Genomic DNA, 27,759 nt, shown 5'->3' with positions numbered 1-27,759 from the left:
ATGGTCAAGTGGGAGCATCAGTTGCATCAGGATGGGAGGCCAGCGTAAAACCTGTGCCAAGACTACTTTGCGGATCACCAGCCAGATTAATGTGGCGGCTGAACAAAGAACAACATAAATTTATATAAAAAACATATACAGAACTATTCTAGTAAGCATCTGTAAAGGTTACTTTAGTTTAATTAATCCTCCAAAAGTTTATGACATCATTCTTTTGTTGGCATATAACTTTGTAGATGTTCATTTGGGTTTATGCCAATTGTCATGAAAGTCTGATGTGTTTGTTATTCGGTCCACTGTTGGTGGCCACAGGTAATAAAACAAATCTGACCTACTTCTGGAACACTGATATTGATGATGTTGATGTGCTGGCCAAAAGTGGGCCAGAAAATGACTTCGGAATGAAATTTATGCATGAGCTTAGGTTTATCTGGCCCTTTTTCCATCATCCCCAATGGTCCTTTAGATCCCAAGGCTGCTTCTCTAACCTTTAGGCCAATACTGCCTCCAAAAGAGAGGCAAATCCGTCATGCCTTGTGAAAGCACCAATTTCCATTGGGATGATCTAATGGATTCATGGTTGGAACTGGAACTGGTACTCCTCAGCCTCCTTAACCAACAAGTCCTGCTTCTGCCTGCTCTTTCAGTTTGACTTTGGGGCATGGATGCCCAACCTTCCCAGCACCATAAGAACTCCTCCACCCACCAGAAAGGGGCAAGCAACTGAGAAAGCCATTCTTGCAGCTTTATCTGACAGGGACATCTCGATTAGAATCGCCTCTGTCCTGTACCTGTTGAGCAAGAAGTTCTCGGAGCGTTTGAGTCCATGTCCTCTTTCCTGATCACCATCTTAAGACTTACCTGAAAGTTTGTGGACATCGTATTCATTCAGAAATCAAAAGTTTTAATACGGAGTGTGTTTCTCTGTCTACTTTCTGGGAATGTTTGGCAATAAATGCTGTGAGAACCTGATAGAATTCAAGCAAAATAGCATTATTGAGGTCAGGTACTGATATTAGAGCACTAGTTCTGGATCAAACACCACTCCACGTCATCCCAAAGTGTTAAATGGAGCTCAACCACTCACCATTGACAGCAGCTTTAGATTCCTTGAACCAACATATGGCATTGAGCATAGAGAATGTGGCTCATGTGCTCTGTTATTGTCAGTGAGCTGTACCTTCTTGCAGTGTTTTTACTTAGTACATTTAATAAACAGAATATCATCATGCGTTTAAATGATAACTCTCTTTAATATTCTCACAGTATCCTCTTGGATATTTCCCTGGTGAGCTCTTCAGTGAGGTGGTACCCCTTTAAAAGATTGAACAGTTCCAGAAAGATCTGAAAGCTCTTGAGGGGGAAATTGAAGCAAGGAACAAGGACCTTGAGATGCATTATGACTATTTAAATCCAAAGAATGAGGAAAACGGTGTAGGCGCTTAAGAAAACAGAATTCCTGCACTAGTTTCTGCTTCAGATACCTTTTACATCACTGGCGTAGTCCCCTTAGGCCAGAGGTATTCAAATTATGGGGCTGGATGGAATTGCAGGTGTTTGTTGGGGGTGGACTCAGATGTAAAATGACAATACCACTGTCTTAAAGGTACCTCTTCAGTATTTTTAAATAGAATGGTAACATATCCCACAGCAACTACAGACTCTGTACTTGCAAAGATTTCCTACGTTGTTTCAGCTCCTGGCTTTTATTTTGGTGAGTGTAGGGCCATATTTACAGTACACAGTTAGATCTGTAACATCACTGTTGTACCTTTTGTATATCTACAGGGTTTGTGCCTTTATTGAACAATAATGAACCTTCCATCCACGGAGGGTCCAGAGCCTACCTGGAATCATTGGAATTTCTGGATTTCAGCACCTCTTCAACCTGACTGACATGGTGAAATGGACCAGTACCGCTCTACAGTTGGATGTAGTGAAGTCTGAATGTAAATAAGTCAATGAATACCAACGTTACAAACTAATACTAAAGTATTAAAAACAAGAAACTTAACTCAGGCCAATACTTAAAGCACAGATTCAAATGAAGCCATCACACATCACATTTATACAAGGTGTACATCCAATTTTCACGAAATTTTATTGGCATAAATCTTGGAATACTGACATCATCTGTCTATTGAAACAAGAGTGAGGACCACAGGATCTCAGGTAAAGACCTTACTGCCCTACTTTGAGACTTTAAAGGGTAAAGCATGAGTTCCATATGCCAATATAAGATGGCTGATACAGCCACTTAGAAACTGCAATGCAAAACAATGGACTGGGTTGTAATTTACAATGTACAATAATGTTAAGAAAAACACTCGAGTCGTGTAAACACCGCCTTCCATCACTTATACGAGTTCACATACTGTAATTATGCACCAGCAAAGCATATCTTCACTATCCAAAAACATCATGTATGTCCATTCTTTAAATCGTCTGAATGTGACAGAAGGGCTTTATATTGTTTGACAACTGAAGACGTAATGGACATTAGAAATACTCAAACAGAATTTTGCCTGAAAGTGGACATTTTATACCTCCTTTTTTGAAAGTTAAAACAGTTCTGTGTTTTGGTCAATATAATAAAAACACAAAGCTGGTCAGAATGACCCCTTTCAGCGCTTTTAGTTTTAAACCCTAAATTAATATGCACATGCACTGAACATGTCATTTTTATTCATAATGTCCCTTTTAAGTTTGTATTGTCTTCTCCTGTATAGGCATAATTTTGGACATACATGTTTTTTGACAGCGAGGATATATGTTTTTCTGAAATGTTTTTTTATATATACTATATATAGCTATATACACACGGATACATTTACAATAATACAATGGAAATAGGGTTTCTCTAGGATTGCGCTTAGGTGCTCTGATGCAGCACATAAAGCTCTCGTTGGCTAGTTTAAGGCTTTGAAAAGGCAGTCTTCAGAGAATATATGTGACCAGGGCACAGTGTGTTCCATTCCTATTTACGGGCTGAATTACACTGGAAATAAAGCTGGACGGCTAGAAAATTTGGCACATTGTCCTCGTTCAAAACATGCTTTTACCCTCAATTTAGTTTAGCCATATTCTTGGTGGATTGTGGGTATTGTAGGCATGTTCAATTCTTCCAATCATCCATTCTTCTTTCTCTGCTCTTCTGGGCCTTTTAGAGATATGACTAAAAGTAGAGGTGGAACAACTAGAAAATTCATCACATTGTCCATTGTCCAGTTTCGGTTTGACCATATACCTGTCGGATTGTGAGTGTTGTAGTCATGCTCCACTCTTCCCTTCTTCCCATTCTGCTGAATTTCTTAGAGGATGAACTCTAAATATAAATAGGACATCTAACAAAAATTGGCACATCATCCTTATTCAAAACTTGCTTTTTCTAAAAGTGTTTAACCATATTTTGGGTTGGATTGTGGGAACTGTAGGCATGGAGCACTATTGGAGCATGCACTGGGCCAGAGGCTGAAGACTGGAGACTGGAGGAAATGCACCAGAGTTTTAGGGAAGTTCCAGGGAAACTGTGTCCCTCCCTTGTGGGCTGCTGTAGCTGTAGGTTGGTGTGTGTGTGTCTATGTGTGTGTTAGAGCCTCCTCAGGTTGTGCTCCTCCTGACACGCCCCTCTCCTCAGGCTGATGTCGTCCAGCGCCATCTCCCCACTCCGACCTCTCCGTCGCTCACCCTTCACTATCACCTGAAATGTAGAGCGCATAAATGGATCAGATATGACGGATGTGGGCAGTTTTCATTCTCCTCCAAGCATGTGTTGCCTTTATTCCACAGGTTTGATAGCATTTAGTGATTGGGGGATTCCTAGCTAACAGGTGGAATATGAAATATTTTATAAAAATACTTTTTCATAATTTTGTGATTACACACAAGTGCCAAATGATTCCATGACTCTGCACAGTTACAGATGAATGAATGAATGAATAATGACACATGACATGAGGCAAAGCTTTTATGAACCACCAAAAGCTAACGTCACCCCCTTGTGGAGAACCTTCAGCCTGCTAAACACGAGTGAGTGAGTGAGTGAGTGAACGAAAGCTGGAATAAGTAAGTGAATGAATGAGTAAGTAAATAGGTGAGTGAATTACAAATTAAGACCATAAGGTGGCGCACATCTAATTATTATATATAACAAAAAGAATTTACAATTTTGACTGCTGTTAATATTTTTGAGAATTCAATCCTTAAAGTTCCCCAATCCGCTATTGTTTCTGTTCCGATTCCACGCCTGGATGTGTTTTTACAGCCCCTGAATACGTGAATCATGTCAGGTTGACTCCTGTCATGTGAGGCAGTGGCACAGAAGGGAATTGTGAAATGGCTGCAGGCTGAACTCATTTTCTAACATCTGTATTTTTACAAAGAAAAAACACCCGTAGGAGTGGCGGAAAATAGTGAATTAAAAGTTTTTTAATATCTTGGGAAATGTGAAAATTTGAAACGATGTCAAGTCTAATAACAATGTGTTAGGAAATCCACATCACAGAACGACACACTGCAAAGACTAAGGGCATTGTGTGGTTATTATCCATGATGGCTTCATTTACCACTGCATGTTATTAACCCTCAGCATTTACTGTGATTTGCTATGTGTAATTTATTTTTTACTTGTGGTTCAGTAATTAGAGCCAGTGCTGATGGTGCTTTTGGTTTTCGTAATTTAAAAAGGAGATAATTTCGCTTGTCGGCTCTGAGGAAGTGCTGTTGTCAGGAAAGAAAACTTACCATTGTATTACACTATGTCATTTGTTGAAATTTAATCCAATGCTTGGCATGTTTCTGTTACTCATAATCAATAAAAAAAATAACACGGTTTAGTTATGGTTAGTTTAAGCTAGTTCTGAGATTCATGCGACGGTTTCTGCATTTCAAATAAGTCAAGAGAATCATGGGTAAATATAGCATGCAGGGGATTGTGATGCTTCACAGTGCTGTAATAGGGAGGACAGAGCTACTCCAGACTCGGCACCTGCAGAAACGGCACTATGTAACTTTTGGAGGTGGGTGACTGTGGTATTTTTAGTGCTAATACAACACACTCACACCCTCTGAAGCTAAATGTGTGTGTACTTACACTTTCCAGGCCATTGCCCCACAGTGTGATCTGTGTTGACCTCCAGCCGCTGCCTCCTGTCCGCCCCCACACGGCCGGACTGTGCTGACGGCTCTTCTGGACAAACACCTGCAGCATGCCCACGTGGTGTCCTGCCATCTTGTGTCTGAAAGCCAGGCACAGGTTGCCCTCGTTCCAGGGAGAAGGCAGAGGGAGGACCAGCTGAGCTCCACGTCCACTCCTCTTCCCCAGAGCCTCTGAGATGGTCAGATAGTTTCCACCTGAAACAACAGTTGAAACACAGTTACAGTTAGAACAGTCTGGGTGATCACACTCTCTGAGCATTTAGTGTTTGGAGGTAGGATATATTTATTCAGGAAATTAAAAATATTAACTGCTCCAAAATGATAATGCGAATTAAGAGGAGCCATTAATCTGGGGAAGTCTCAGGCCATTAGAGAAAGTCTAATGATTTCTGTGAAATGAATATAAACACAGGTGTGTACTTGATTAGCTCATTTTTATTCAGTAGAGTCATCTCACACACGGTATTTCAACACTGCACTCTGTATTTAGGTTGAAAATAGATGGGTTCAATTCTTAAAATGGCGAGTAGAATATGATTCATTCCTGATTTTTTCCCCTGTGGTATCACAGTAGATACAACCAAGCATGCTCTCCCATTGGTTAGGGCTTCAGGAGCTGAATAGAAGGTAACAAGCAGACTATTGCAGCCTGGTATATATATATATAGTCTGTGAGGAGTGTGGTGTGTTCTCTCTGTGTCCACGTGGGTTTCCTCCGGGTGACTGTCTGTGAGGAGTGTGGTGTATTCTCTCTGTGTCCACGTGGGTTTCCTCCGGGTGACTGTCTGTGAGGAGTGTGGTATGTTCTCTCTGTGTCCGCGTGGGTTTCCTCCGGGTGACTGTCTGTGAGGAGTGTGGTGTGTTCTCTCTGTGTCTGCGTGGGTTTCCTCTGGGTGACATTTCTGTGAGGAGTGTGGTGTGTTCTCCCTGTGTCCGCGTGGGTTTCCTCCGGGTGACTGTCTGTGAGGAGTGTGGTGTATTCTCTCTGTGTCCACGTGGGTTTCCTCCGGGTGACTGTCTGTGAGGAGTGTGGTGTGTTCTCTCTGTGTCTGCGTGGGTTTCCTCCGGGTGACATTTCTGTGAGGAGTGTGGTGTGTTCTCTCTGTGTCCACGTGGGTTTCCTCCGGGTGACTGTCTATGAGGAGTGTGGTGTGTTCTCTCTGTGTCCACGTGGGTTTCCTCTGGGTGACTGTCTGTGAGGAGTGTGGTGTGTTCTCCCTGTGTCTGCGTGGCTTTCCTCCAGGTGACATTTCTGTGAGGAATGTGGTGTGTTCTCTCTGTGTCTGCGTGGGTTTCCTCCAGGTGACATTTCTGTGAGGAATGTGGTGTGTTCTCTCTGTGTCTGCGTGGGTTTCCTCCAGGTGACATTTCTGTGAGGAGTGTGGTGTGTTCTCCCTGTGTCTGCGTGGGTTTCCTCCAGGTGACATTTCTGTGAGGAATGTGGTGTGTTCTCCCTGTGTCTGCGTGGGTTTCCTCCAGGTGACATTTCTGTGAGGAATGTGGTGTGTTCTCTCTGTGTCTGCGTGGGTTTCCTCCGGGTGACTGTCTGTGAGGAGTGTGGTGTGTTCTCCCTGTGTCTGCGTGTGTTTCCTCCGGGTGACTGTCTGTGAGGAGTGTGGTGTGTTCTCCCTGTGTCCACGTGGGTTTCCTCCGGGTGACATTTCTGTGAGGAGTGTGTTGTGTTCTCCTTGTGTCTGCGTGTGTTTCCTCCGGGTGACTGTCTGTGAGGAGTGTGGTGTGTTCTCCCTGTGTCTGCGTGGGTTTCCTCCGGGTGACTGTCTGTGAGGAGTGTGGTGTGTTCTCCCTGTGTCCACGTGGGTTTCCTCCGGGTGACATTTCTGTGAGGAGTGTGTTGTGTTCTCCTTGTGTCTGCGTGGGTTTCCTCTGGGTGACATTTCTGTGAGGAGTGTGGTGTGTTCTCTCTGTGTCTGTGTGGGTTTCCTCCGGGTGACTGTCTGTGAGGAGTGTGGTGTGTTCTCTCTGTGTCCACGTGGGTTTCCTCCGGGTGACATTTCTGTTAGGAGTGTGGTGTGTTCTCTTTGTGTCTGCGTGGGTTTCCTCCGGGTGACTGTCTGTGAGGAGAGTGGTGTGTTCTCCCTGTGTCTGCGTGGGTTTCCTCCGGGTGCTCCGGTTTCCTTCCACAGGCCAAAAACAAACGTTGGTAGGTGGATTGGTGACTCAAAAGTGTCCGTAGGTGTGAGTGTGTGAGTGAATATGTGTGTGTGTTGCCCTGTGAAGGACTGGCGCCCCCTCCAGGGTGTATTCCCGCCTTGTGCCCAATGATTCCAGGTAGGCTCTGGACCCACCGCGACCCTGAACTGGATAAGCGCTGACAGATAATGAATGCATATATATATTATGTCATATTATAGCTCTAATAGGAAGAATAGAGCCTCTGTTGTTACTACTCTGGGCTCAGAACGGCAGAGACTGCACTATACACTATGTCATTTACACTCTGACACTGTAGGGGGAGCCCAGGAACAAAACTACCAAACCGACCGATTTTGCTTTATTATTCAACATATATTTTTATTTGCTGTACTGAAAACTAGGAAACATAAAAATAACATATATATTTGCTTTTTATCAAGATTTATATAATCTATGGCAGTAAGCAAACATTGTGTGCTTACATTTTGCTGAAAAATTATATAGTAAACTGTGTTAGAACCACTTCGATATTTAACGAAGTGTGATGAGACCAAGAGTGCCTAAACTTTTCAATACGACTGCATTTTCTGTTTCTCTGCACACAGAAAAATGAAGTTGAAACCGGGTCAAATTTTTTGCCTCACTGCTCAAGTGTACACCACTTGCTTTCCAACAGACCCTCATAAATTTGCTCTTTCACCGAACCATTATTTTAACAAGCATTGTGTTTGCTTTTAGTTTCCAAGATGGAGTGCACCTCAGCATGGAGTATCTATGTGTAGCTGACTTCTCCACAGAGGACTAGCGTTTCATTCTCTGCTAGGGTAACTACACCAACACCATAGCATTAAGCATCCATGGGCATGACATAGACAGCTGTGACATGAATGGCATTCTGGATAAGTCCCTCTGGATAAGAGTGTCTGCCAAATTCCCTAAATATGAATGAAAACATAAATGTAAGTGAGTTTACCTGAAGGGTCCGGTGCGGTCTCCCAGTGGACGTCACCCTCCCTGACCTGGATCCAGCCACAAAGGCCGTGATCAAAGGAGCAGCTCAGGTATCCAGCCCCTGAGGAAAGCACACAGCATTACAGACGTGCTCAGAAATGCAGCCCTATCTCAAAAAAATATAAAAAATATCACCCTCTGGATGTCTGCAATATCACAGCTGAGTATGAGTTTGAAGCAAGAATCAGCCTAGCATCCATCACTGTGTCATAGAAATGGATATTCACATCCTTTATGAGCCAATGAAAGCTCTCTCCATGCCAAACCACTGATCCGGTGTTACTGTGAGGGCCGGGATGAAATCATTAGACAAGTTATGGACTTCTGACCTCATTTCTAACCGTTTGCATGTGACCCACTGGATAACGACATGGGCCCACTGCCCAGACATAGATTAGAGCATGTTCAAGACTAAAAAAGGAGGCTGTGTGTAATTTCCAAGACTTAATCTCTGACCAGAAAGCAGGTCAGACCATATGTGTGGTAGATAGAGTCCCAAACATTTCTGGCACTGTATTAAGGTGGTGGGTCATTCTCAGCGCCGCAGTGACACTAATGTGGTGGTGTGATGGGCTGGTACAAGTGGATCAGACACAGCAGTGCTGTTGTGAAGTTTATAAATCCCCCAGGGTCACTGCTGGAGAGAAATGAGAGTGATCCACCAGCCAAATAATAATGTGGTGGACTTTTTGGGGTCCTGAGCATTGAAGAACATGGTTAAAGTGGGTGAACAAAGTATGCAGAGCAATGGATGGACTATACACTTTAAAAAATTTCTTGTAAATTTTACAGTAAAATACTGGCAGCAGAGTTCCCAGCCATTTGCCGTATTTTTACAGGAACACTACAGTATTTCAAATTTACAGCATATTACTTTAATTGAATAATACTATAATTTACTGTAAAATACTGGCAGCAGATTTCCCAGCCATTTACCGTATTTTTACAGGAACACTACTGTATTTCAAATTTACAGCATATTACTGTAATTGAATAATACTATAATTTACTGTACATACTGTTATTTACAGTAAAATAGTGGCAACAAAGTTCCCAGCCATTTACCGTATTTTTACAGGAACACTACTGTATTTCAAATTTACAGCATATTACTGTAATTGAATAATACAATAATTTACTGTAAATACTGTGATTTACAGTAAAATAGTGGCAGCAGAGTGCCCAGGCATTTACCGTATTTTTACAAGAACACTACTGTATTTCAAATTTACAGCATATTACTGTAATTGAATAATACAATAATTTACTGTAAATACTGTGATTTACAGTAAAATAGTGGCAGCAGAGTTCCCAGCCATTTACCGTATTTTTACAGGAACACTACTGTATTTCAAATTTACAGCATATTACTGTAATTGAATAATAAATAATTTACTGTAAATACGGTGATTTACAGTAAAATACTGTAGCAGACTCGCTGTAAATTTACAGCATTTTTTTTTACAGTGTAGGCTTTAATTGTAGAGTTACTAATTGCACCTGTATGGTCAGTAGAGAAGATAAATTGGACAATAAGTGTAGAAACAAGAAGGAGAAATCGACATCATTATTCCTTACTAATGACTCCACCTTAAAAACAGTTCTAACCTTGAAGGAATACAGAAAGAGTGGTAAGACCTCGTAGTCCACCTTAACATACTGTCAGTACAGTTTGCCCTGAAGCCGTATTGATCCTCAGTCCAGTTGAGATGTTGACAGTATTGACAGCAGAAGATGGAAAACGGAATCAAAGTGGACTACAGAGACATGAGTCCACTTACCTGGGTCATCGTTTACTTCGTCCTCTGTGTTCCCCAGCTCGATATCAAAATCGATCCCAAGAACATTGTTCTGCCCATGGTTCCGTGGAACTAGAAGGAAGAAAAGAAACAACCTTCTGTGGATTGACATCTAAAGAAAAATACAATGTAAACACAGGCGTGTACTATATGCGGTCACTGAATTTAACTGATTCAAGTAGGCCGTTAAATCCATATCTATTATAATGATTAACAGATAACACCACTCGCATTGTTGTGCCCTCTGCTTTATCTTTAACAGATCTGTCCTTCCAATCTTAAAACCAAACGCTTAAAACCGTTTCCTCCAAGAAATGTTTCCCAAAGGAATCGATCACATTATGTTCTGTTAAAAGATCCACATAAGAACCTGCCCACACACTCCTCTCGTGTACATCGTTTAGCAGATGTTACTGAGAGGATCAGATAGAAAATATTTACAGTAATAAGTGAAATCTGAAGAAACAGGAGTCTTTAAAATCTAAGTTAAAAAATGATGTAAAGATTTAGAGACTGTACAAGCCTCTCAACTACAACAGCACTTAAGCTTTCATCTTTGACAGACTTGTGAAAATCTCTCTCCATTCTTGATTTAGACCTGAAAATATATCCACTAACAGTCCACTGTGAGAAAATGTTGCTAAATAAATGTTGCTGGTGAGAAAATAGAAAAAAAGATAAGGTACAAAAGGAAGCTAAACTTATTCCAGAACTTAGTCACTGAAAATGATTGGTATTATTTGAATCATGACACAATATACAACCAATTTTTGAGACTGAATTTTGGAAGCTGGGAAAAATATGGATTATGCAATATGGATTCAAATATAAACATAGAAACAAGTCTCACCTAAAGACAAGTGGCTGTACTAAACTAGTCAGTGTAATAAAGGCAAAGGTGTGCCACAATGTATAGGTTTCTGCGAACGTTTCAGTTTAAGAAATTAAATTAACGAAGGGGTGTCCTTTGACTTTTGCATAATTGCATGGTTTAATTAATATGTAATTAAACATTGTAAAACAGACACAACAAAAACAGTAAGAGAACCGAGAAAATGACAAAAATGAGAATAAAAAACAAAAGTAGAGGAATAATAGAACCATCAAGAACAAGCTGAGAAATAAGTGACGTCAAGAATGAGAGTGAAAACTAGGGATGGAACGATACCACTTTTTTAGGTCCGATACCGATATTTTACATTTGGGTTTCTGCCGATACCGATACTAATCTGATTTTTTGAAAAAATAATTGCTTATAAAAAAACGTTTTCCAGCAGCGTTTGTTGATGCAAAACAGTTTTCTTCTTAGCATTTGAGGCCTTGATAAATTCTGTGTGCTCCTTTCCGTGGTGTTTCTGTAAGTGTTTAATCACGTTCGTGGTGTTAAAGTTCCCAACACTGCTACCACCTCGTGAGACAGTAGCACTACACAAATTACACTCGGCGGTCTTGCTGTTTTCTTCATTGACTGTGAAGTAACTCCTCACTGCGTACATGTTTACAGGCCTCTCACAACAATCGCTTTATCACGTGATGCCTGCCGGTCCTATGCGAAAGTGCATTGACGTACGGCATGCTGCAAATTTCACCCAAAAATGTATTTTTTTTTATATTTAATTAATCGGATTGCATGTTTTGTTCCTTTCCGATATCCGATCCAGCATTTTAGGCCAGAATCGGACCGATACCGATACTGAATATCGGATCGGCGCATCCCTAGTGGAAACATGAAAAAGGAGGGGAAACGTAGAGAATGTAAACTAAGCCATTAAGAAAACGAGAGCACAGAATTAAGAGAACTGAGTATAAACTGTGAAATGAGAGCAGAAAAATAAGATAACCGAGTATATATGAGAGTGAAGAAGTAAGAGAACTGAGCAAAAACGGCAAAACAGAGCTTCTATTCGCTTGCTTCTCAATGCTGTAGACTAGGTATTTTGAACAAAGCATGTCACAGATATTTCATTAAAACCAAGAACTGTGTAAAAGTGTAGAATGAATCCCCTCTAAATAAAGTAAATCCAGTTCAGCACTTGTTTTCACTGTTGGAAGGAAACACACAGTGGTTGCTTTTAACTGTCTGAAAAATCCACGCTGAACGGATTGTGCTAAAACCCTGGCGAGGAGAATCCTGGTCTTTGGCTGGTGCTCATGTTGGAGGACGAGATCGTCTTTGAAATAAATCCTCCGCTGACACTGTTGACTGTGCTATTATAGCTTCTTTTATTGCTAATTGGACGATATTTCCGAACCAAAAGCGGAGCGGTACGCCTTAAACGGGTTTGGTGAAGGGAAGAGGTGTTTGGCAAATGTTCACGGCTTATCGCACCGCGGGAGAAATATGTTTGAGAGGCTTCCAATCCTGGAGTAAAAGCAGGACAACTGGGCTGACGCTGAATGATGAAGTAAATGTCACTCCTGCCTTCGCAAACAATGAATTCTGAAGGAAAAGAAGCCAGCCTAATGATCCAGCCCTACAGTGTTACTCAAAAACAACCAGAGAAACCCCAAAGCAGTGTCACACTGGCTGCATTAAAACATCATGGGCTTGTGGCTTCAAAAAAGCGTGGTTATGCTAACAGAACAAGATCATGGTTTGAATTAATGGAGGGCAAAACAATGACATGTTGTCACTATTGTCATTAAAGAACCCTCCAGTGAAAGTGAAGCTCGTTAACCTCCATACGCTGGATGTATCATGGGAGAAATAAGCTGTTGATACCATGGCTGAGTATTGAAAACTCAAATTTAACTTTGCAAGTGTTTCAGAGACCGGTTTAAATGAGGGAATTCAGACAGCAGAGGTTTCCTACATCATAAACCTTAGGAACCAATCTCACCAGCCTCTAGGGCAGACGAGGGGGAAATGAAGACAAACGCTGAGACTAATTGCATATTCATTGTTCCTTACAAAATGTACAGAGATAAGTTGTCGAGGCTTAATCACTGGCGGCAGGGGGACTTTTATTATGACATAAGTATACAAATGGCTGCCATGTCACTGAACAACTGTAATGCCAAAAACCATGTGACAGCAGCATGTAAATGAATTATGGAATTAAGATGAGTCAGGGGCACGCTTGGGAAGCCCATAGCTATTTAAGTTGTGAGGTGTTAACTTGTAAATATCCACATTTAGTGCAGCATTCTTTAGCTTCCATGGGATATGAGAGCAGACGACCAACCAGAGTGCCTGAGGATCCATAGGTACTGTGACTTATCAAACCATGTTAGCAATCCTCTAGGGTCCAGTTAGAAACCTCAAAATCCCTTCTGCGCCACTATGTCCAGTGTTGTGATGTTATTAGAATCACTCTGGTGGCACCCATATTCCATGGAAACTAAAGAACGCTGCACTGACTGGCAGGATATGTGTGTGAGGACCCCTGCATTGATTATGGATGTGATTTCTGCCAGCGTTACTTGGCTTGTTCTCATGGGCAAGTCTAGACAATTGCTGCCAGTCACGATCGTTAAACAGCTCTGTCCACTGCGGATGGTCATGCCTTCTATGACGTATTCCTGGTACATTTGTCCCTGTGGATCAAGAAATCTTCCCACACAAATTCAAAAAAAGGGAATGACCAATCTGTCTGTCATCCACTGTCATGGTTTGTTTGAACTCTAATAATTCACGTGTCGCCACTCAATCACAAGACAACCCCTCACAGCTTATACAGGTGGGAGCTTCCCCAAGATGTCCACTGAGTTAGATTTACATACTGTAGTAATACTGTAGAGTAATACCATTAATTGCATAGGAACAAGGAATGGATCGTTCTGGAGTTGGTACTCCCCAGTAAACAAGGAACGTCCCTGGACGTTCAAAATAGGTCTAAAAGTAGTCTGTCCGTCAAGGACATATTTTAAACGTCAATGGACGTCCAAAATCCATCTTAATAAGTTAGTTAAGTGGTGACCAATCGATAACGTCAGTGGACGTCCAAAACGTGTTTTATTCAAGTCATTTATTTCGGGACCAATTCATAACGTCAATGGACGTCCAAAATACATCTAAAGTCGTCTTTTCAATGTCTGTGTTTGGACCTCTTTTCAACTTTCATTTTCAACCTTAAGAGAACGTTGTTTAGACGGCAGTCATTACGTTATTTCAACATTGAATCAACGGCTAATTGTTTACTGGGTCCAGTCTTGCAGGTGTATTGCATCCCAGTGCAACTTGACTCTACAGCAAGCCCTAAATACATCATAACAATCCTGACAATCTCATATTGTGACATTATGTATCTGCCATATCTTCCACCTTTGCTTTGAAGGAAGGAGTCTATCAGGGCAGATCGGTGTAGATTGTGTAGCCAGTGGGTGGATACAGGCTTTCAATCAGATGCCACAGGCTCATTTCCCCAATTTTAGATTGCCCTGCGATCTAAGCTCTCCATCTCTGTTAAGCCTTGTTCCTATTCATTGCTTTTTCGTTCATGGCAAACATTTGGAAAGTCAAACAGAGCATTGCTCAGAGGAGATAAACAAATGCTCCGGGCAGGACAAGCTGCCCTCTCAATCTTTCGCTCCCAGAAGAGGGACGAGCACCTGAGGGCTGGTGACATTTCACCGCTCCGTGTACGTGCCAATTACAGGGCAGGAGAACGGCGAGGAGATAAGCCATCCCGAACAGGCCTCAGTGTGTGATTACTCCATTGATTTCAATTACCTCCCTATCGCCTGGCTGGAAACACTATTCACCAGACTCTTTCTCTCTCTCTCTCTCTCTCTCTCTCCAATGCAGAGAAATAAACCATGAAATAAACAAACTCCAGCTCACAGTCATTACCCACCAGTACAGGTGGGGAGAACCGCTGCCGTTAGCAACTCTGCCTCCAACAATTCGTGCCATAATTATTGTTTCCAATCAAACCCAGAGACTTCCTTATAATGAGCTTCTCCTATCCTCACCCAGCGTCCCAGCCATGAGATCTTCTCAGCCGCTCTAAAGCTGAGCTTCTAGTGCAGGGGTAATTGATTGATGTCCTTTGGCACCGCCGGCCGGTAATGTAATCGCTCTAGCTGTTGTTGCTGTTCTCATTATGTGCTGCCATCTGGAAGGAGGGGTTTTCAGACGCAATTTACTTTTCCAAACACTGAAAAAAACCTGCTGTTTCACCTACTGCTAAACCCCTCTGACTTACTCTTCTCTCAGCCAGATGGACACAAACCTTCTCTTTTCTGATACAAACCTGTAACGGAATCTTGCACATACCAAGGTGTGGGCAGTGGTGATTTAACGGCAGGGATTCTGCAATGTTACCATCAACAGAATAATATTCAGTGGGCCATTGGGTCATCTTTGGGCCAAACCAACACTTGTGAGCTATTCTCAAGGTGAACTTGGGAAATTTTGATTAAAATGTTTTTTAATTTTGTCTTTTTGATTAAAATGTGCATTAGTTTTAGTCTTGTTGTAATTATTAATGTATTTATAGGTGTTTTAGTATTTTAGAGGCATTGTTTATTACTAACTTTCATTAATAAAACCATTTTAAAAGTCATGTTACATTTAAAAACACATTAACATTCAAAATTATTGAAGGAATGTGGCTGGCTATGTTTTGTTCAGTACATTTTGCATTTCACATTAGCATTTTAAGTTCAAACTGCGCTAGAAAAGGCACTTTTAAAAAGAGACCGAGATGACACCAAGATTTCAATGAATTATTGGCCAACGGCTGGCACCAGCGACTTCCAGATTCATGAAGAATCTATTCATTCTGAGTCGACTCCTCTTCGATATCTTGCTACATTTACTTTAATGGCGTTCTTTATTACTGCTTCCCTCTCTGCTCAGAGCTTCTTCTCAGACGTGTCTGGGACCACATTCTGAAACCATTTTACACACGGCACCAGGAACACATCATGGTATCTGACAATTTGTCTCATGATTATGGGGAGAAAATAGGATTTTACTTTAGGATCTTAAAAAAAAACCATTCTTCTTTACAGCCCTGTGACACGAGGCATATGAAAAATATGAAATATTCAATTTTATTTTCAGAGTATGATTCCAAAGCCTACCCAGCATCTCTGTGTAACCCAACCCTACCCCTAACCATAACCATAACCCCAAGTCTAAGCTTCAAAATGTTAGAAGCACCCCTTACACAACAGTTTACAGCACTGTTTCTGTTCTACTCCTTCAGAAACACAACAGACTGTTTGTATGGATTTAGTTAAACAATGCCTCCAGTTGATAGGAGCATTTGGGGACTGCATATTAACTATGAATCATAAGTAAGTTGCATATATCCGAGGTAAGACTTTTTGCAGCATGTGCTAATTTTAGAAGAACTTGTTGATTTACAAATGGTTGGAATAATATTTCAAATACAGGAGGTCCTCAGGTTACGTCAGTCCCGAGTTACGATGTTTCGTGGTTACGACACATCTCCCATTTACTGTATAAAGCCTTGTTTCAACTTAAGTGGTTTTGCGTCGTAAACGTCGTAACGTGAATTTCGTGTTTGGTGTGCGCGGCGCAGCAGAAGAATACACGGTTACGCAGCTCAGGACCGAGGAGGATAGGTGTGAGGATAGGATAAGTGCGTACAGTATGTTATTTACGTACAGTATGTACGCATGTTCCGACTTACACCGAAAATCGGTTTACGACGTGACGTAGGAACGGATCAACATCAAGTTGTCAAGTGACCTCCAGAACAGGCAGAACCACTGTAGCGCTGTACTTTAGTAACTTGAAAGACGTTACTAAAAGACGACTACATCTAGGAACCTTAATATTAGCAGTACACTAAAGAAAAGGTGTCATTTCAGTTCAGGGTTCTTGTCCTGTACTTACTGTGGACGTCACCTCTTTGTTTCTCAGTGTGGTCCTTGTGGATGTTGTTGTCTACTGGAGTCACAGGAAGGGCAGGAGGTTTACGAGTGGGGATCAGAGGGATAGCTGGAGTGCGCACTGGAGCTTTGGTGGTGGTGGTTATGGTGGGACGGCGAGGTGGGATGTATGGCTTTGGGGTATTGATTGTGGGTTTGCGAGTGGGCACAGGGGGCTTGCGAGTGGGGATGGTGGGTTTTTTCAGTGGAGGGACTGTCTTTGGAGGAGGAGGTGTCTTTGTGGTGGTGGTGGTGGTGGTGGAGATTGTTGTTGGAGAAATCCTCTTGGCAGTGACTGGTGGACGGACAGTAGTGGTTGTCCTCTTCTGGTCAGCGTCTGGAATTCGGTTGTTGTTGCTGGACGGGGTCTTTCCAGGTCTGGGAGGATCTATGATCACTTTGGGGATGGCTAAATGGAAAAGAAATTTTGTTAAATATGGAGCATGAAATACATAATGCAGTTATAACACACTAAAAACGTGATTTTGTCTTTCTACATGGAAAAATAAAAATAGATATTATAGAAATTATATCATAAAATGTAGAGTTTATGAAAATTAAACATGAAATGGTTTAATTATTGTCAAGGCAACAAAATTGTGCTGTCGCAATGAGCACTCAGACACACACAGAGCCATCCTAACAACCAGGGAACTGTTGTGTATAAGTGCCTTGTTTAAGGGCTTCTCTGCTGTGGATGTTGAGGGAGGAGACAGTACTGTGCCCCCACACACCTCCATTTGCCCACAGGTTGAGGACATTAGCCATTTTCATAAACATTTACGAATGGGATGATTTTGTAGTTAACATTTTTCTATAAAATGCAGCTTCATTTCAGATGAAAAAATCAAATTTCTCTGTAGTCCCTAAATAAAGCACTTTATGCTCCATAGGGAGGGTCCCCCAATATTAAAATAATCTTAATACAGAATCACTGGCACATCCAGACCTCTCGTTGTCAGTGTAACGGCTGTTTCATAACGTGAACCAGAATCACTGGAGAATTAGCTGATTGCTGTTTTGAAACTCTCTTTAAACAATGCTTCGTGCAAGAAATCATCTTCAGAACAGAAGCCAGTGTAATACAGAGCTCTTGTTTCCGTCTGCTCGGCAAGGATAAATATACATCCCATAATAAGACCAGCTGTTTCTGATGAAGCAACAGATTTCTCTCCTGTTCCCCAAATTATTCCTAATGGCCTTTATTCATCAAGGCTACAGAAAAAGCAGGGCACATTAGAGCACCTGGAATGACGTCTAAACCGCTCGCCGTTTGATTCATGAAACTTCGTGCTGAATGGGAGCAAGCGCATGAGACATAGCCCCTTATTTCTAGGGTTGCCCAATCTAATTAAACAGATATCTGATGACTTTTTATTACCAAATGAAATTAAAAAAAGAATATAACTAAAAAAACAAATTGAGATAAAAGTGACAGCAACAAAAGAGGTTACTCATGAACCAATGGTTGTTCTCCGTTAAAAACAAACGGAGAGTTTCTTTGGTAGTTTACTAGAACGTAACACGTGAAGCTACAAAAGTGCTTTGATATATGACTCCACACAGGATGGGACTGTCTGAGATGCTCCTGAGGATACAGTACCGTGTCTGTATTTAGAATATTAAAGTGCTGATCTAAGACCACTCTGATCAAGATAAAGCAGTTACAGAAGATAGAGGGATTGATGAATGAATGTATAAACAATCTAAAACCGGTTTCTTACACTAAGAGAGAATTATACGGCCAGGGAAAGCTGATCCTGCGAAGTAGCGTAAATTGAATAAGAGCTTATGTAGTAGGGTCAGTTGCCTAAGCTTTAACAGCTCATTCCCCACAGCAGAGATACGGGGCTTAACAGAAAAGCTCAGGGCAGAATCCATTTTTGCCTAACCCCAAATGTAGTCCATCAGCCACATCATATCTGGACAAAAGCGTGGGCAGAGAAATAGCTGCCACTGTGTTTTTCCTGCACGGTTATTTGTACAATATTAGGATGCCACACAATGGCCAACATGACACAATTAAGGGAACTGGGGCTTATTTAATAATGGAGTGGTGTCAGAGGCCATTGTGAGACGATAAGCAGTTTAACCAGTGCTAATTGGTCTATAAGCTTGCATTACTTCAAACAGCTCCTGGTATATCTTTGCTGACTGGCCACGTTCTAAAGCAAATGGGCAAACCTGACCTCAGTCATAGCTGCAGCCCAGAAGTAAAGCATCTAAACCAATCATTATAACAGCATCTAGCGCTGTACCAGTAAATACGGTCACTCCAAGACAGGGTAAACACGACGTTCTTTAGTAAAAGGTCTAGTTACACTTCTAGTGCACTTTTCTAGACGCCCAAAGCATATAAGCATTTTTTTTTGTCGTTTTGTGGCGACCACTGCATAGTACGTCATTTTAAAAACAAATAAATAAATAAAACAATTAGATATTAATATACTACCTTCACAGTGACTAACACTCCCCCATTTAAATGCTGTAAACATCAACAAAACTAATTGATTCACATACTTTTGCAGTGTTTTTTGTTGTTGTTATTGTTTTGTTTTTGTTTTGTTTTTGATGGAATTCATAACAAATGCAGCGATCAATAAATTCTTCCCACTTGACATTTTTAAACTACTTATTTATTGATTAAGTTTTTAATAAAATTGCAATTGCAATGTTTAATACTATGCAACAGTTACCATAGAAGGAGCAGGACAATGAAACATATTTGTACATGTAATATAATTTAATATTAATATGATGCATTAAGGCGGCACGGTGGCGCAGGTAGGTGTCGCAGTCACACAGCTCCAGGGACTTGGAGGTTGTGGGTTCGATTCCCGCTCCGGGTGACTGTCTGTGAGGAGTGTGGTGTGTTCTCCCTGTGTCCGCGTGGGTTTCCTCCGGGTGACTGTCTGTGAGGAGTGTGGTGTGTTCTTCCTGTGTTTGCGTGGGTTTCCTCCGGGTGACTGTCTGTGAGGAGTTGGTGTGTTCTCTCTGTGTCTGCGTGGGTTTCCTCCGGGTGACTGTCTGTGAGGAGTGTGGTGTGTTCTCCCTGTGTCTGCGTGGGTTTTCTCCGGGTGACTGTCTGTGAGGAGTTGGTGTGTTCCCTCTGTGTCTGCGTGGGTTTCCTCCGGGTGCTCTGGTTTCCTCCCACAGTCCAAAAACACGTTGGTAGGTGGATTGGCGACTCAAAAGTGTCCATAGGTGTGAGTGAATGTGTGTGTGTGTGTCTGTGTTGCTCTGTGAAGGACTGGCGACGCCTCCAGGGTGTATTCCCGCCTTGCACCCAATGATTCCAGGTAGGCTCTGGACCCACCATGACCCTGAAATGGATAAGCGGTTACAGATAATGGATGAATGAATGATGATATGTCATGATAGCCTCTCAGTAGCGTGTTTGGCTTGAGTTGTTGACTGTACTCTGAACAGTAGAAGATCACAGACGAGGGGAGTTTGAGGGCAGATTTTAGGAAACATAGCCTTATTAGCAATGGATTATTTTCAGTCCAGGATCAAGGGTTTACCATGTTGTCTTTAGACATATATCCTTGATGTGGATTCAGCTCCTGCTGTCTGAAACTAACCCTGGGGGGCTGTTTCTTACAGTGGTCTCGTTCGTGCTGAGCATGTGTTAACCAATACTTGTAAATGTCTGCGAAGATAAGGCTCACACAAGAGCAGTCAGAGCCATATCACAAAGAACTCAAATACAACTGTGCTCCACTCTTTAGCTGTGAGTCTGTCCTGTGTTGGGTTTTGGAGGCCAGAAAGCGACCGAGGTTTTTACTGACGACGCCTCTCTCCTATTGGTCTCTCGAGTCATACACTGATTTTAATGTATTTCTACTTTACTGAACAAGCAATAGCTGTTAAAGCCCCTGGGTCTTGTCAGTGGAGTGTAAGCCGGTGAGAACAGACACAGAGCCCTGGGAGGGTGTGTGTGGGTGTGTGTGTGTGTGTTGGTTGGGTTTCCATTTGATGTTCTAAACGTAAGGAATGCCTTTCTTTGTCCGTGAAGACCGAAACACTAGAGCCGTGAACCCGAAGCCATCACTGACAGAGAGTGGAACAGACAATAGACCTTTGGCAGCGCTGACGACAGGCAGGAGCTTTTCTTTCAGCACGTCTTAAAGAAATCGATATACTCCAAAACCAGGGTTCAAAAACAATCTGAACCTCTGCTGGAGCGGCATGTAGTGCACTGCCATCTGTTGTGATTCCTCTGGAACATCCCTTTAGCTTTTCCATTACAGTATCACCCTTACAGCCCACTTCGACCGAGGACAGATCTTAGCAAGGACAGCTTGAAAGTGCAAGGCCGCTCATGCTAAGGGCGTCCTCCTCTGAGGAGCACAGTTCTGAGAGTACGATTACAGCAAGACGTGTTCTGATCCTTGGAGGGTCTCTACATATTCACTAGACTCAATGTCACTATTCATATCAGTCCGTATCAGCCCTCTGAAGATATCAGACTTTTCCTATGAATCCTGATCACTTAAACTAGTTATTAACATGTCATAACAAACACTTATTACATACATTACAATTGTGTTCCTATTTGTTTGGAAATTTAGCCTGCACTCCTGACAATTAAAAATCTATTCAGCACAAGCACAGGTGAAGCTGGCATGCCCCGCCCACCAGCGTGCAACTCAAATCAGTTTTATTGATTTAACCGCTTTTCCTGATGTAACCGCTTATCCAATTCAGGGTCGCGGTGTGTCCGGAGCCTACCCGGAATCACTGGGTGCAAGGTGGGAATACACCCTGGAGGGGGCGCCAATCCTTCACAGGGCAACACACACACACACACATTCACTCACACCTAGAGACACTTTTTGAGTCGCCAATCCACCTACCAACGTGTGTTTTTGGAGCGTGGGAGGAAACCGGAGCACCCGGAGGAAACCCACGCAGACACCAGGAGAACACACCACACTCCTCACAGATAGTCACCCGGAGGAAACCCACGCGGACACAGAGAGAACACACCACACTCCTCACAGACAGTCACCCGGAGGAAACCCACGCAGACACCAGGAGAACACACCACACTCCTCACAGATAGTCACCCGGAGGAAACCCACGCAGACACAGGGAGAACACCACACTCCTCACAGACAGTCACCCGGAGGAAACCCACGCAGACACCAGGAGAACACACCACACTCCTCACAGATAGTCACCCGGAGGAAACCCACACAGACACAGGGAGAACACCACACTCCTCACAGACAGTCACCCGGAGGAAACCCATGCAGACACAGGGAGAACACCACACTCCTCACAGACAGTCACCCGGAGGAAACCCACACAGACACAGAGAGAACACACCACACTCCTCACAGACAGTCACCCGGAGGAAACCCACACAGACACAGAGAGAACACACCACACTCCTCATAGACAGTCACCCGGAGGAAACCCACGCAGACACCAGGAGAACACACCACACTCCTCACAGATAGTCACCCGGAGGAAACCCACACAGACACAGGGAGAACACCACACTCCTCACAGACAGTCACCCGGAGGAAACCCACACAGACACAGAGAGAACACACCACACTCCTCACAGACAGTCACCCGGAGGAAACCCACACAGACACAGGGAGAACACACCACACTCCTCACAGACAGTCACCCGGAGCGGGAATCGAACCCACAACTTTCCCTGGAGCTGTGTGACTGCGACACCTACCTGCTGCGCCACTGTGCCACCCCATATGGAATTTAATTCATTTTTATTATTGTGCCTTTACTCAGAAAATGCAGAATTTATTGCCATCGTCAGAGAATCACTTTTCACTGATATCTTTCTTTAAATTTGGAAACAGGAGTAAATCCCTGTGGGCTGAGTCCAGGCTGTAGGGTGGAGGAATGATGTCCTGGAATCCACAGACTTGTGTAACTCAGAATGGTTTAGTTTTATAGATAATACTGACACCCAGAGCCTAATCACCACCCCTCATTTGTAGGCTCAGTATCCACAGTGACGCTGATCAGGATGAGTATGTTACAGAATATGATCGAATGAATGAATTAATATATTAAATGTCCTGTCGTATAAATGTCAAAGATGCCATAGTGGGGATTCCTGAAATGGAATTAATAGCAGTCATGACCCACTCTCCGTAAACACACTTTTTTATCATAATTTCACACTTTCATTACTGCGTAATGATTTTCATTTGGGAGAGGAGTGAGTCTAATTTTCATTTTCTTTATCTAGGGTGTGCTGCTCTTACACTGATGTGTTATCATCTCTCTGCTTCCACATTTAGACCACATTCATCATCTTTCCCTATTTATCTTCCCTAATTAATTAAGCAGAAATTCACTAACTGTACACTTTTCTGTAAACTTTGCTAATCACAGCCAGTTTAGTGTCCACTCTTTTCGCCAGTTTGTGTTGATTCAACGTTGGGGACGAGGGATTCATTAGCACAGCCAAACTGTCGACTGTTAGAACACCTCAGCAGCCCCTTGTTTAGTGGAGGTGCAGCAGGTAGTGTCACAGTCACACAGCTCCAGGGACCTGGAGGTTGTGGGTTTAATTCCAGGTGACTGTCTGTGAGGAGTGTGGTGTGTTCTCCCTGTGTCTGTGTGGATTTCCTCCGGGTAACTCTGTGAGGAGTGTGATGTGTTCTCTCTGTATCTGCGTGGGTTTCCTCCGGGTGACTGTCTGTGAGGAGTGTGGTGTGTTCTCCCTGTGTCTGCGTGGGTTTCCTCCAGGTGACTGTCTGTGAGGAGTGTGGTGTGTTCTCTCTGTATCTGCGTGGGTTTCCTCCGGGTGACTGTCTGTGAGGAGTGTGGTGTGTTCTCCCTGTGTCTGCGTGGGTTTCCTCCGGGTGACTGTCTGTGAGGAGTGTGGTGTGTTCTCCCTGTGTCTGCGTGGGTTTCCTCTGGGTGACTGTCTGTGAGGAGTGTGGTGTGTTCTCCCTGTGTCTGCGTGGGTTTCCTCCAGGTGACTGTCTGTGAGGAGTGTGATGTGTTCTCCCTGTGTCTGCGTGGGTTTCCTCCGGGTGACTGTCTATGAGGAGTGTGGTGTGTTCTCTCTGTGTCTGCGTGGGTTTCCTCCGGGTGACTGTCTGTGAGGAGTGTGGTGTGTTCTCCCTGTGTCTGCGTGGGTTTCCTCCGGGTGACTGTCTGTGAGGAGTGTGGTGTGTTCTCCCTGTGTCTGCGTGGGTTTCCTCCGGGTGACTATCTGTGAGGAGTGTGGTGTGTTCTCCCTGTGTCTGTGTGGGTTTCCTCCGGGTGCTCCGGTTTCCTCCCACAGTCCAAAAACACACGTTGGTAGGTGGATTGGGGACTCAAAAGTGTCCGTAGGTGTGAGTGTGTGTGTGTTGCCCTGTGAAGGACTGCCGCCCCCTCCAGGGTGTATTCCCGCCTTGCACCCAATGATTCCAGCTAAGCTCTGGACCCACCGCGAGCCTGAACTGGATAAGCGCTCACAGACAATTAATGAATGAATGAATGAATAAATTCCATATGTGTTTCACTTCATACCTGTACCAAGAAGGTATTGAACAGTGTGTACTGTGGTATCTTGGTAAAACCACAACAAAGCTCTCCAGTAGGCATTAGGAGTTAAAAAGGCCTCACATTAATTAATTAAATATTAACATAATTACATTTTGAAAGAAGAATCACATAAATCTAACCTTAAATGGCACCCACATTTGTTTAGTGCTAACATAATATTGCAGCTCCCATAGACAAGACAATAGCGGAAACCACCATTATCGCATTGACAAACACTGATGACCTAGCGCTTTACAGTCCTGCATCTCCACTGTAAGCACATGGCTATTTTTGTCTTTTTGCTTCTCGCAAAACGGTACAGCGTTGGCAGGAGCATAGATGTTCAGCATCGTGTTGTGCCTTTGGCGCTCAATGTGCAGTGCACTCACGTTTGCAGTCGTGTCCCGAACCTCCGCGGAAGCCGTCCTTGCACTTGCACTTGAAGGAGCCCGGTGTATTGTAGCAGAAGGAGTAAGGGCCGCAAGGGTGGTGTCCAGTGGAGCACTCGTCAACATCTGAAAGAGTAACGCCACACGTTTTACCCCCAAGCAACCCCCGAGGTCAAAGCTTGTAGCCAAGACGACCGCTTAATCACTACTTGTGTCAGCAGACATCAATTGAAAACCTCTTTAGGGGCACATCCTGAAAACATTCACAGCTAATAAATACAGACCAAACGACCAATGAGTTACTAGCCCTAACAGCGGACATCAATTTAGAATCTCTTTAGGGCTACAAGCTGAAAACATTTAGCTCTAACAGCCACTTATCTCTAGCATGATCAATAAGCCCTTTAGTGTCCATCCAGAGTAAACCACTAGAGCTGAAGGAAACGAATGCTACGTCCAGAACGATGGACAGCCCTTTGCTTCCAAACAGTTCTTTGTACCGTAGAGAACAGATGCACTTAACAGGGGCATATTATGAAAAAAATCTCTTGCTCAGTTCATGTGCACAATACTCAGTCGCTTTTTCACGGTCCACAGATTTCGTTCTGCATCTTACACAGAGTGTAGGGACTTTAAAACTGTCCTGCCTCCTCGTCCAAGTCTCCCCAATCACAGCATTGGACCAACGTTAATTTAAACGGAGATTAAACGGAGCAAAACAAAACACAACAAACACGGAGGGAGGATAAAGAGAACAGAGCCAAATTGGCTAAAAAGGTTTATGCTAAATCTAGGGCTGTCAAACCTGTTATAAACACGTTAAGAATAAAACGAAAACAGTAGTAATTTTCTTAGTTTTGGCCTTGGACACTTCTGAATCCCCCCAACACTAATACAGTATCAGTTTCACTTAAAAACAGATTATCTGTGCCCCCTAGTGGCCACCCCAAAGACAGGATGGAGCTCTATTGTATCATTTCTATTTCCTTCCTGACGTGTGTCTGCTGATAGAGGAGTCCTGGCGTGTGTATGATCACATGGGGCAGAGTGTAATAAATCAGAACAGAACCACAATAGAAGTCAGCATATTTTCCTATCACTATATAAAAGAGGCACAGACTTGTTTTCATATCTGGAGGCACTGCGTACGTTTCTAAGCAAACGTGACAACACAGATTTGTTAGAAACACTAATCCCTGTTTGTTTTTGTTTTGTTTTTTTAAACAGAGGAACGTCGGCCGGCTTTGTTCTACTGCATTCATTACAGAACAAAGACACACTGCATTGTCCACTGTGGCTAAGAGCTGAAGCCATTATTAAATGAATAATTCAATGAGCAGCAAACTAAGAAAAGCAACTGCAAATTGGAACTGCAGTTTGTCTCCAGTTTTAAAGGAATCAATGAGTAATGTGAATGAGATCAAAGGGCTGTGTTCACGGAGGTGTTGAAAATGTTTAAAATAGTAGTAATAAAAACACTTTGCTTTACACAGGCTGCTACTGTGTGTGTGTGTGTGTGTTTTTACCTATACACTGGTATTTGCCATTGATGTACTGCAGGTCGAAGCCGTCGTGGCATTTGCAGATGTAACTGCCGAAAGTGTTGATACACTTGCGGAAGCGGGGGCAAACAGCGAGGCCGGCGGCACACTCGTCCACGTCTGAAAAACAAACAACTCTATCCATCATCTCCTCATCTCCTGCTTCATCTCCTCCCTCTTCCCGCTGCTTTAGCATTCGCAGTCCGAGGACGGGGATTAAGAGCTGATCTAGAAAGATCCCCAGGCCCAGAGTCCAGGCCACACTTCCTCTGGACCTGGAGAGACCCTTTCAGGAGCTGGTGTGTTTCCACATGCAGTGGTTAGTGTTTACCCACAGTGGACTTCGGAAGGTCAAATAGGGGGCAGGTGACAGGGTCATGGCCAAATGAGTTTGTAAATATCGGTAAAATTGACTTTTATAAACACATTTCAATAAGAACATTCACTGCGAATGTGACGGAAGCCCATGCTAATGCTCCTCTTAGCGCCGAACCATTAACCAATTTATTAACCCTTTCAGATCCTTGAATACCTCAACTCTGTTCTTTGCTCTGGACCCCGCAACAGTTCAGGTTTGTGAATGTACTCGATATATTTCATGCACTTCAGCTACATTCATCTGCAGTTCTTACGAATGTTATTTATGCACAGCACGCCACATCAGGGCAATAGCCACCATTCGCCGGGATATTACACTTATGGACAGTTAAGAGAGTGAAAGAGAGTGAGAAAGAAAGCGAGGGAGAGAGAGAGAGAGAGAAGCAATTGCAGTGATTTCTCATTAATCACGTCTCCGGCCCTTCTCCGTCCTCGCGCTCTAGAATTTAGTTTCGCCTTAAAGTGCCTTTGATTCTATAAACATCAAACTAGGCTCATTTCCGTTCTCAACACTTCGTCCCCCAAAAGAATCTCTCTTTGATTGATCGCTCAGTCGGACGAGGCAGAAAACAGCAGAAATGACATCATTATTCATTCTAAAAATCTGCTGGTGAAAAAAAAATGCCTGTGGAAAACATAAATCTGGCGTGTTTTCCACCACAGTGCTGCGAGATGGAGGCAGAGGAGGAGGGACGCATGAGGAATGAGAAAAGCCTATGGCTGCGAGAGCTGAAGGACGACAACCTGAGGCTAGAAGGTTACAACTCCGCGGACAGAACAACAGCTTAATCAGAGCACCTCTGGCCTCTCGGCTGTTTGTGCCGGACGCGCGAGGGCCCAGACACGTGGGCGCGAGGGCGTGCAGACACAGGTTAAGGGGTTTGGCGATTGTGGGGGATAAAAGAGTTTTTGTTTGTTTGGTTGTTTATTTATTAATTTATATGTTTTTTAATTATTTTC

At 43.1% G+C, this 27,759-nt stretch overlaps 1 protein-coding gene across 6 annotated transcripts in view; it reads right to left on the bottom strand.

Annotated features, from left to right (window-relative positions):
• Positions 1 to 2,085: 2,085 nt before the first annotated feature.
• Positions 2,086 to 27,759, bottom strand: part of npnta (nephronectin a) — an 84,718-nt gene continuing 59,044 nt past the window's right edge. For all 6 annotated transcript variants that reach the window (XM_066678968.1, XM_066678969.1, XM_066678972.1 and 3 more), the window contains 7 exons: positions 26,407 to 26,541; positions 24,881 to 25,006; positions 16,933 to 17,376; positions 10,104 to 10,193; positions 8,285 to 8,383; positions 5,093 to 5,352; positions 2,086 to 3,700 (listed from right to left, as the gene is read on the bottom strand). In XM_066678968.1, coding sequence (XP_066535065.1) covers positions 3,590 to 3,700; positions 5,093 to 5,352; positions 8,285 to 8,383; positions 10,104 to 10,193; positions 16,933 to 17,376; positions 24,881 to 25,006; positions 26,407 to 26,541 — 1,265 coding nt within the window. In that variant the 3' untranslated portion in view covers positions 2,086 to 3,589. The remainder of the gene's footprint in view (positions 3,701 to 5,092; positions 5,353 to 8,284; positions 8,384 to 10,103; positions 10,194 to 16,932; positions 17,377 to 24,880; positions 25,007 to 26,406; positions 26,542 to 27,759) is intronic.

The sequence above is a fragment of the Hoplias malabaricus genome, chromosome 8 (genome assembly GCF_029633855.1).
Source record: "Hoplias malabaricus isolate fHopMal1 chromosome 8, fHopMal1.hap1, whole genome shotgun sequence".
Taxonomy (NCBI): Eukaryota; Metazoa; Chordata; class Actinopteri; order Characiformes; family Erythrinidae; genus Hoplias; species Hoplias malabaricus.
Note: the sequence above shows the minus strand (reverse complement) of the source record. Positions and strands in the feature narration are given on the sequence as shown.